This window comes from Stylophora pistillata, chromosome 8 (genome assembly GCF_964205215.1).
Source record: "Stylophora pistillata chromosome 8, jaStyPist1.2, whole genome shotgun sequence".
NCBI classification, from domain to species: domain Eukaryota; kingdom Metazoa; phylum Cnidaria; class Anthozoa; order Scleractinia; family Pocilloporidae; genus Stylophora; species Stylophora pistillata.
Window position 1 is genome coordinate 24231552 of NC_142526.1, and position 11015 is coordinate 24242566.

The 11015-nt window shown below is 38.7% G+C and overlaps 2 protein-coding genes across 3 annotated transcripts in view; one reads left to right on the forward strand and one right to left on the reverse strand.

The window, feature by feature from the left end:
* The window catches only part of LOC111342485 (midasin), a 69635-nt gene extending 61602 nt beyond the window's left edge, over positions 1-8033 (forward strand). For both annotated transcript variants that reach the window (XM_088730529.1, XM_088730530.1), the window contains exons 86-94: positions 95-214; positions 851-1066; positions 2168-2368; positions 2672-2880; positions 3881-4055; positions 4686-4759; positions 5138-5252; positions 5889-6023; positions 6763-8033. In XM_088730529.1, the coding sequence (XP_088586655.1) occupies positions 95-214; positions 851-1066; positions 2168-2368; positions 2672-2880; positions 3881-4055; positions 4686-4759; positions 5138-5252; positions 5889-6023; positions 6763-7023 (1506 nt within the window). In that variant the 3' untranslated portion in view covers positions 7024-8033. The remainder of the gene's footprint in view (positions 1-94; positions 215-850; positions 1067-2167; positions 2369-2671; positions 2881-3880; positions 4056-4685; positions 4760-5137; positions 5253-5888; positions 6024-6762) is intronic.
* The window catches only part of LOC111342493 (E3 UFM1-protein ligase 1 homolog), a 14469-nt gene continuing 11241 nt past the window's right edge, over positions 7788-11015 (reverse strand). Inside the window, exons 13-17 of the mRNA XM_088730531.1 lie at positions 10816-10967; positions 10443-10573; positions 9639-9719; positions 9445-9536; positions 7788-8534 (exon numbers count right to left, since the gene is read on the reverse strand). Coding sequence (XP_088586657.1) covers positions 8150-8534; positions 9445-9536; positions 9639-9719; positions 10443-10573; positions 10816-10967 — 841 coding nt within the window. The 3' untranslated portion in view covers positions 7788-8149. The remainder of the gene's footprint in view (positions 8535-9444; positions 9537-9638; positions 9720-10442; positions 10574-10815; positions 10968-11015) is intronic.

Genomic DNA, 11015 nt, shown 5'->3' on the forward strand with positions numbered 1-11015 from the left:
GAGGATGGGGTAAAGGTAAATCACTAAGGAAGTTTAAACTATGGAATGAGATGTATCCAGGTAATAGTTTTATATTTGGTCTTACTTTTGACAGTCTCGGCAAAGAAAGCAGATGAACCGCGCTAGGTCTGACCGGGCACTGGGCTCTATGGATGAAACAACTCACAAAAGACTGAAGACTGTCGATGAAACAGAGTTGGAGTCTGGGGCAGAGGTAGATTGGAATTCATAAAATATTCTGACAATTTTAATGCAGAAAACATTGATTCTAAGTCTGTTCCCATGAGAGGAAAAAATGTAAATGCAACCGAACCGTTTTAATCCCGATTTGTCACTATGATGTATCAGGTATGAGTTGGAAACATCAGTGTTGTTTGTGGAAGCAAAATGATGAATACTTCAACAGTACCTCGAGGTTCGCAGCCAAATTACTCATTACTCAAGATTCCTTTTTACCTCACAAACCTTGGAAGGAATATTATGGAATTAGACGTGGTATAGCAGTGTGAGAGTTGTTCTAAATCTCGTACTTCGGTCGCGCTTTTATATCTTTCCATACATGTTGCATGTAGGACACTTGTCACATATGAACGCAATAATGGCCTTGCTCATCGTTAGTCTCTCAGTGACTTAGTTGTAGCGCATCAGAGCACGGAATCTGAGGGTCTGAGGGTCTGAGGTTTGATTCCTCGCGAGGGACTCCTGAGGTGTTTCCGTTGTCCCACACTCGCGACAGAACAAAGAACATCTTTCTTTATTCCACTACCGAGCTTAAAAGTTACCATCTTCAACTTTCTAAGAAACTCTTCATTATCTTAGACTTCATATTCGCTTTTTGAACCTGTTCCAGGCAAATGAGACGAAAAGCCAAGATCTGTTCCAACACATGCGAAACGATGATCCAAGTTCACATGACACACAGACTCTTGACAGTGCAACCGCTGATCAAGCCGAAACGCAAGATAAAGCAAACTTTCCTCAGATGCACAGTGACGGGGAAGACGAAGACGAAGAAGCGGACTCAGAAAAGGCAACGACTTGGCTCGACGATAACGAGGAAATTCCTGTAAGTACTGTCATTTTTAAAGGCTGATAGTTTCGAAAGAAACTGTTTGGAGCTGCGTCGGTGGGAGTAACGAAATAATTTGGATATATCAACAAAGTTGAAATGGTAAATTAGCCACCGTAATGATTACAAAAGCTGACGTTTCGAACGTTAGCCCTTCGTCGGAGCGAATAGAGGAATTGTGGGTTGTGTGTGCTTTTAAAGGCAGAAAATGGAGCTACGTTATTGGTGGGAGCATGGCAACGAGAAAAACATGAATAAATTAGTGGATTAGTGTCATTTTTAGGCCAGTAACAGTTTTCCAGAGGGAGGCATCATGGGAAGTGTGAACTAGTTCCAAAAATAAAGGTTTACTTTAACGGACTTCTTCAGGTGTCTTCCAATTACCTATTAAGTTTATTCCGGTTGACGGTGTTACAATTGTCTCTGAATATAGCACTTAATTGTGTGTTCCACCTGAATAACATAAAGTCAAAGAAGACAATTTGTAAAGATTTCTGATTGCCCAAGTGCAGCAGAGACAACGGCGCTATTTTAATGAGGAATGGTGTTATTCTAGCTTTTTTAATGTATTTGGATCAATAATTCAGACGGACGTCCTTACACTCATTCCCCCTCCCTTCCCCTCCCCCTACCCCCCATGTATGTATAAGTAATGAGTCCTCCTACACCCAAACGTAGATCTGCTGTGGAGGTCTTCAATTCCAGGATGAGTTTCTCCACATGTTGAACGTTTTCTAATTGTACTCTGAGAAAAGTAAGGTGATGGATGGCCAATTATCATTGTATCAGGGTTCGTACGCGTCTTGAAAACCCTTGAATTTCAGGAGGCCGATTTCAAGGCCTTGAAAGTACTTGAATTTCGTTTTGGGTCCTTGAAAGTCCTTGATTTTTTTTTTTTTTTTTGAACAACATCGAAAAATATCTGCTTTTGCTGTGCACCATCGGTAAACCTAAAACATAGATGTTAACAGAAACATTTTTGGTTTTGAGGTAAAATTGTCATTACAAAAAGTCCTTGAAATTTCTAAGAAGGGTCTTGGAAAGTCTTTGAATCTTTGGCCTGAAAAAGTGTACGAACCCTGTTGTATTTCCTTTTAGACACCAGATAAGTCCCAGCTGTCTCGACTTCCTCCACCAATTAAACCCAAGATGACAGCGGAGAATAAAGATGGAAACGAAGCGCGCGAAACTGAGGCTGGTGAGGAAATCATGGAAACCAATGATGATATGGGAATGACAACTGAGCGTCTGCGCAGTACTTACCATTCATCCGACATGGCACTGGCCTTTCAAAGACTGGTGAGACTTAAGTGTGTTGTTAAGAACTAGAATTCCAGTTCATGTGACTCTCTGTATTCCAAGAGTTAGAATATCTTTGTGAATTAACAGCGATTACTTATTGGGGAGTTTCGTTATTGTCCAGGAAGAAAAAAAGAACTACTGCTCTCTCCCTACTTGTTTGAGTTTTTTCTCGGATGTTCTAACATATTTTCAATTGTTGGGCCATAGCCCATTGCTTGTTTTTTTTTTTAATTATTATTACTGTTTTAGGGATAATTGTTGTACGCTCGTCTTTGAACGCTGGGCCCTTTTTTTTTTAAGGATATATCATCACTGGATCCTGAGAAGTTAAGAGCTGATCTGGAATATCAGTTAGCAGAATGGAGCAGCATGAACCAGGGCACAGCTGAGCAGCAACAATTGGCTCAAGAGGCCTGGCGCAAGTACGAGCTTCTCACGTCCACTCTCTCTCAGGATCTTTGTGAACAGTTGAGACTGGTACTAGAACCGTCACTGGCCACCAAGCTCAAGTATGTTGTATAAGGCTCGAACAATATTTTTGTTGTAACCGAGAGAAACCGAGAATTGCTAATTAAATGTTCGTCCCAGCCAAGAGACTCTTCAGAAACCTTTACACTTCAGAAAATTTAAGAGGCTAGTAGGGAGAATTACGAGTTGCTTCGTGCGAGTTTAAGAGTTGAGTGATTAGAACTTGCCCACAATTATTTGTATCCAAAGGCTGGTTTGTCATTTATGTTGGGATAATCAACGATCTGGTATTTCACTTTTTCTTGGTCCTTCGCATCATGCCACTGTTAAAAAATCGTATACATCCCCGGAACGTTATGGATGGGCGATGGTAAATCACGGAAATGTGGAATTGAGGTAGTTCGTTTTATTTTCCTTACTTGTCCAAAATGTTCACCGCCTCCCGGTTAGCTCAATGGATAGAGCGCTGGACTGATGTGCGGGAGGTCGAGGGTTCGAGCCCCGGCCGGACCAACACTAAAGGTCTTAAAATAATTGAGAAGAATATGCTGCCTCATTTTCTATAACATCAAGAAATGGTTTAGATATTCTAGTCTTCTCGGATAGGGACGAATAAATGGAGGCCCCGTCTCCTGCAGGGTTGGGGTAGGAGACGTTAATTTCCCACGCACGAGATCACTGTGTGATGGATGTTCTCCCCTGGGGTGGAGGGCAATATGGATAACCATGCCCCACGTAAAGACATTAAAAACTTTGATTGATTGATTGATTCACGACAGTTAGAAATTATTAGAGATGTAAGAAAGCTTATACTCGATACCAATCCCCAATTATTTGACTCCAGAACTACCAAGTTAAATATCGAGGGACCCTGGGCAGTGGCGTTTAGAAAACCTTCCGACGCATCAGAAACATCTAGAACACTGTGAAGACAGTGAAATGATCCTCGATGGCCCGAAGTGTTTCCCACCTTCGAAAACCAGCTAAGTCTGAACACCTTACACTGTTTGTTAACACAGTGACATTATTTTTTGTTCACAGGGGAGATTATAGATCAGGAAAACGGTTAAACATGAGAAAGGTGATCCCTTACATTGCCAGTCAGTTCCGTAAGGACAAGATCTGGCTGAGGAGGACTAAGCCGAGTAAAAGACAGTACCAGATCATGCTGGCTGTGGATGACTCTTCCAGCATGAATGACAATCACTCTAAACAGGTAATCACGAGAAAGGCCTGGGGACTGTTGAAGGCTGCTGACAGTCTCGATATGTCCTGATATGGAATGGGGAACCTTCTGTGAGAGGGGAATGGGACAAGACTGATTGACGGGTCAGATCTTGCCCTAACTTCTCCGCCCGCACAAACGTTGACTATGAATTTGCTTCCCCCCATCCCAGGCTGCAATCAGTCTTGAAGAAATAGCATTTGTTTTTGATCGGTTTTAAGCGCAAGCTCAGTTGTGCCGCAGTTTCCTTCTCGATAGTGCTGGAGTGCGACGCCCTCAAATCAAGAATTCTATTTTGTTTTACTATAAAAAACATATTTCTTCAGTCTGTTGTTAGTTTTGAAGGTGTGTAATAAGGAAGCTAATTGACTTTGTTTTTGAAAACTTTTACTTCATGTTGAAATCTTAATATTTGATTTTAAAAGAAAAGGTTTCATTTTTAATTACATGCATTTGTTTATTCAAACAAAACTCATTACAATTTCATACACGTTAGTGTAACTCAAAAACGCAAGAACTATTTGATCAGTTTGTACCTTGTCAGTGCAGTTGTACCCATTGTTCTTCTCAGATTTTCACGCCATAATGCTGTGTCCTGTTTTTATTACACCATCATTCTAGCTGGCGTTTGAGTCGTTGGCTGTTATCAGCAATGCTTTAACCAGACTTGAAGCTGGAGATTTGGGCGTTTGTAGGTGAGTTCAATTTACAGCCTCTATATTTCACTTCAAATATCGGTGTTGTTCTCAGAGGAACATAAGCACTGCATAATGATAAACATTTTTCACACATCTGAATGTGTTACTTACGCTTGCTTGGTTCTTTTTGGGGTATTTATGTAAACAAGCTGCATTATCTCTTATGTAACTCGTGTAGGCAATTAGAATTAATTCTGCCCTTATCCTGTTTTTTGCTTTGTTTCCCGTCAAAATTGCATCAAAATTGCATCAAAGTAGCTGAGAAATAGAAGACATACTGATCAATAGAACAAAAGTGTACTTGGTTGGTGAAATTATGAATGAGTGTAACGTCCTTTGTATTTTATGCATTGTGTGTTTATTTATTTATTTTAGTTTTGGGGAAACTGTCCGCCTCTTACATCCATTCCACGAAGCGTTCACAGATAACTCAGGAGCAAGAATTCTACAGCAGTTCACGTTTGATCAGAAGAAAACCAGGATAGCTGAAGTATGCCACGACTTGGGACTTGTACCCCTTTAATTCTGGGATTTAATTTGCGTGTAACTTCCTGCAGTAACAACACACAATATCGCAAACAAAACATGAAAAACAATCAAACACAGCGGCTTGCGATTTTCATTTTAATACAACGCAAAATTCTTGCCACAAATTTGAAGGGATTGTATGATATCTGGAAGGGAGAATTGCAAATTAGATGTTAAAGGATTAACTAGTGATAATGTGAAATAATTGACTTAGATTTTCCCATGCTTTCCTTATGTGTTGTAATGTTACTCTTAATCATTAGTGGAGGGTCTCGATGGGTTGATGGCCATTTTACGGCTAACGGTTCAAAGTTTAGCCATCTAACGGCTAACGGTCAGTTTTTCCGTCACTTTTAACAGAAAAATTTTTACGGCGAACTTTTTGATAACTAACGATTATGATTTGTCAATTTTGACACCTAATGGCAATTTTTTTTTTTTTGCCGTTTTTTTTTTTGGCTGACAATTAACCCATTTGAGACCCTCCCAGTATTGTTGTTTAATAAAAACATCAAAGCAGGCATTGGTTAAAAAGCTAGCCGAGATAATATAGTAGAAGTCGCTCTGATGCTTTGCGTTATGATACGTTTATTTGTAGCTTTTAAATACATGCACAAGTTTGATGGTAGCGTCATATTCACGGCTTCAAGTGTCTCCCCGGATGAGAAGAGAAACTTCCCAGTTACTGCTTATTGTGTCCGACGGTAGGGGAATATTTCTGGAGGGGATGGAGGTTAGTGAGTAACTAATCAAACACAATTTATTTATAAATTTCCCGGCAGTTGATCGTCGAAAGTAATCGAGGACTGCATTTGGTTTTGCTTTAGAAAACTCAGTGATTGGACAACAAAACTCGCCTCGCCCTCCCGACCGATCAGATTAAAAAGTGAAACCAAACAAGAATTTCTGACGCACGTTTCGCTGCGCTTTGGGTTATTAGTTTTTGTTTTTTTTGTGTGTGTTTTTTTGTTTTTTTGTTTTGTATTTTGAGTTCTCTTCGATTTCTCGTTATTTTTCTCTTTTTTTTTTTTTTTTTTCGATTGGCCTAAGGAATGATTTTGGTTTTGGTTTTCATCTCACGCAATTGAATAGCCCTCTTTTTAACTATGATTAAAGGGAGTAAGTTCATAATCAAACTTTGGTGCTGCGTCGGTGGGGGTGTTACAAGATAATTTAGTTTTATCAACTAAGTGTGAATGTAAAATTGCCCAGCGTAGAGAGTTTCTAAAGCAAATAGCGAAGGGCTAGCGCTCTGACTACGAGCTAATGTTCAAAACGGCATTTTTGCACTATAGAAACTCAGTACGGTGGCCAATTGACATTACCGAATTACCCTTATTAACAATGGGCTGATTGACAAAGGGATTACTTAGTTGTTGGTTTTACAATTCTCAATCTAAAGGCGTACTATAAACCTGTACTCAGCTGACCTGTGTATGCATTAACTAGCACGGCTATTTTTTTTCCCCTAGACTGTCCATAAGGCCGTACGACTAGCAAGGGAGGCAAATATATTCATGGTATTTGTAATACTCGACAATCCAGCTAACAAAGACTCGGTTCTTGACATCAAAGTACCGATTTTCCGTCCTGGAAAGCTACCAGAGATCAAATCGTACATGGAACAGTTCCCTTTTCCATTTTATATCATTCTAAGGGACATCAACGCATTACCAGTGACCTTAAGTGACGCACTGAGGCAATGGTTTGAACTTGTGTCCAGTTTAGATTAACAGCAGGGTGCGCGAAGCATTCTGCGAAATATGTACGGGTCCTTCGGTGTAGAAAAGAAGGCACTTTCAAAAGTCCACATCCCAAGGGAAACAACAATCGGATCAGAGAGAGAAACAGAAGGAATGAGTGACAAATACGGAAGAAAGGGATTGATCCTTGGTAATGTTGCATTTCTTAGAAACATCTCCTCGACAGCAACCGCTGACAAGGTTTAGTACTTGAGATGGTTAATGACCAATTAAGCAGAGCTTCTTAAACGATGGAAAGTTTGTCAGGTTCTTAAGGACTGCAGCAATGAAAAGTTGAAGCTGTCTTAACTCAAATTCGATTTAAAATGTAATTTGAGAACATTTCGAGTAAAATCATTTTTTGCAGATTATAAAGCTGATAAACTGTTAAGACCTATGCAGTGGGGGTTATTGAAAATATCTCTCGTTCATCTCTTTGGAGAAAGAAACACACACTGCTCCCTTAATTCTCTTTCTTTGATTAGGGAAATATAGTACTTTTGTTGAGTACCTGCCCCCAACCCCCTTCCCAGATTAATTACGTACTTTCTTCGGTTCTAGACTTTTGTATTATGAGATAATCAACCACAGCCTACAACCAACATTCCACTGTAACTTCTTTTTTTTACCACAGCGATTGACAACCTAACTATAGGACCTTCTCCTTGCAAAACTTAGGATCTGATAATGTGTCGATTTATACTCTTAATCTTTTAGTATGATGTGTGTCAAAATTCAAGGTAAAACTGTAAAACTACGAAGAGACTTGAATTGTTCATTGATCTTAAGGACAGAAGTTACTAACCAAATGTGTCATAAAGTTTCTGAAGATTGCATGATTCCAAGCTTTAAAGAAGTTGTAATGGTACGAACGTACATGATAAACTTTTCCTTAGATTTCAGTACAATTGATCTTTGGATTTAACATCTAAACTGTCAATTTAGAATTTTTAAATTAGTTTATAGGTCAATAAATAAATGTATCTCGAATTTTATCGTGACGATTGAGGCTTGGTTACACTGCTCTCTTTGTACCTAGGTAGCGTGACACGACATTGCAAGATGTAACGCAACAAAATCGCTCAGTTTGCTCTTACAAAAAAATCTCAATTGCAACTTAAGTTTCCACTTTTCCTTTTTTTAACTCGAGTGCTATTCGCTTGATGTCTTCAAGTCCTTCTTCCAGTTGACCTCCTATCGTTCTCTCTTCTTGTTCTTCCTCTTTTTCATGTTCGTCACCATTCTTCACCACTTTATCTTCACTGCCGGACAGTTGCTTTATAACTAGTGTCATGTAGTGGTTTAATTTGTCGTAATTTTCGGATGTTAACTTATCTTTAAGAAAGTTTATTATCTGCGGCACGCACCGACCTGGTGCATGCACCATGCAGTGAGTGTGGTGTTGGAATAACACAGCAGATGCCAGGTGAAGAGCCATAGCAGGCTCGTTTTCTTGACGCAACTGTTCTTGAAGAGCACAGCGATGCTCAACTGTCAGCTGCCTATGGAGTTCAAATATCAATAAAAAAGGATGCCACATTAGTAACATTATCATATAAGAGGCAAAATTACTGAATTGTGATTGGTCAAGACAGAGGGCATTTTTTCTTATTTTTGTAATTGCCCCGGGCAAAATTACTTGAAAATGATTGGCCGAAAATCACTTAGCAACGACTGCCAAGGTAAAGAAATTTCTGTTTGTTTTGTAACAATGGCGTCCCGTTTTGCGCGAGATCAGTAAGAAACATTTTGCCCCTTATATTATAAACAAGTAATCACATGGTTCCTTGTAAAATTAAGGATTAATATCACTTGTGTTTTCGGAAGTTGCAGAAATTGCCCTCGTCACTGCGCGACTCAGGCAATTTCAGCAACTTCCGAAAACACGCATAATATTAATCCTTAATTTTACTCGGCTCCATGCGATTACCTATACATATTGGATGAGAGTGGCATGAGACTAAACGTTTTTGTAACAATGAAGTCCTGATGATAGAGAGAGGCTTTCTGTTGGGCTAAATTTGTTATAAAGCTAGGCTTGCTAAGGGAAAATGTAGATAAAAGTGATATTATTATTATTATTATCATTATTATTATCAATATTTTCAACTTGTAACTTCTCCCTATAATATCCATATTGGTACTTAGAACAGCAAAGTCTAAGCACTACAAAAGTGGTGTTGTTATTATTATTACTATTATGTAACTTCTCCTTATAATTTTCAAATATTATCCAACAAAAAGGTAACAGAAAATACTCAAACTTATGCAGTAGAAGTTGTTATTTTGATCAAACACCAAATCCTCCTAACCAGTTTACAAGCAAATGTGTAGCAGTTAGAGGGGAGAATTGACAATCAGATCTTAGGGGTTAAAGGGTCAAGGTCCACAGGAGTGAAAATCAAGACTTACCTTTCTCTTTTCTTGTCCAACTTCTTTAACATAAACTCACAGTAGCCACTCCCACAAATTACATCAAACTGGTTAAAGAAATCTTCTGTTTCCTGAAAAAGGTAGGATGGGAGAGACTTGATGTTTTGAAAACAACTAGAAGGCATTTATGTATACAAAACAAGTACTCATCACACAAAATAAGGATAACAAACCTTTCCATTTAATGAAGAATTCAACTTGACTACCTCAGCTTTTATTTTGTCAGGAAATTTAGAAATTACTTTTAGACGGTCCTGTGTGGGAAAGAATCATTACCATTTATTGATAGCTAAGTTATTGTGAGCATACATAATCAATCACATCATGTGCAGTAAAATAGATGAAAGCTTGGTTTATGTGTAGTGAAAAATGAAAGCTTACAAAGATGCACCTTAAAACAAATTGACAAAAACTGTTGTACCCAGTCTTCTGATGTAAAGTATGAATGGTAGAACAGTTACCTTGTTAAAATTTGATGTCATTCAGAAAGACAGGGTATTTGGGGGTAACGCTCGAAACGTCAGCTTTTGTAATCATTACGGTGGCCAATTTACCATTTCAACTTAGTTGATATATCCAAATTATTTCGTTACTCCCACCGACGCAGCCCCAAACAGTTTCTTTCGAAACTATCAGCCTTTATTTATTTATTTGGGGGTAAGTTTTTAAAGAAACTGTGGTGCTGATTCACTGGGGGTAACAAGGTAATTTGATTACATCAACTAAGCTGACATTTCGAGTGTTAGCCCTTTGTTAGAATGAATGGCAATTAACCCTAACCCTTTCGCTCTGATGAAGGGCTAACACTCGAAACATCAGCTTTTTAAACCATTTAATGGTGGCCAATTTACAATTTCAACTTAGTTGATAAAACCAAAGTATATAATTTTGTGAGAGGGAAGTGTTCTGTTAAATTCCAACAAAACTTAACATGCATTACTGACCCATTACTCATAGCATCAGGATTACATCTATACCTCAGGAGTTAGAGTTGTTTCATCATTGATTGTGATCATGTGGTCAGCAGCTAACAGACCCACAGCCTGGTTTACTATGTCTGTGCATATAGTTCGCAGAAGATGGCGGGACAACTGCATTTGAACATCATCTGTTGAAACAAAACAAAACAAAAAATCACTATTTGGTTGACAAATCTGAACCAGGTCTTAATCACATTCAGATCGCACTTGTACAATAGATGAAAGTAAATTAAACATTTCACAGGCCAAAGGTTTCTTAAGCATTTAACTAAATCCCTGGTTTGAAGTTGTTTAATCAGAGCAGGGAAAGTATGCTTTATTCTGACTGATAATGACTAGGAGTCAAATAGTTTTTAAGTCATTCACTCACCAGAAAATAATTTTATTCCTTTGTCAAACAGTTTAGCATTTGCCCAAAGTACACTGACTTTTTCCTGCACCTCCGAGTGACTTTTACGTTTTTTGTCGCCAGTGGACAGGAAGACCGACCGAGCAACTTCTTGGTAACATTGAGTGAGTGGCCTATTAAATAACAAACAAATTCCAAGGGATACCATTACGTGAAAAAAA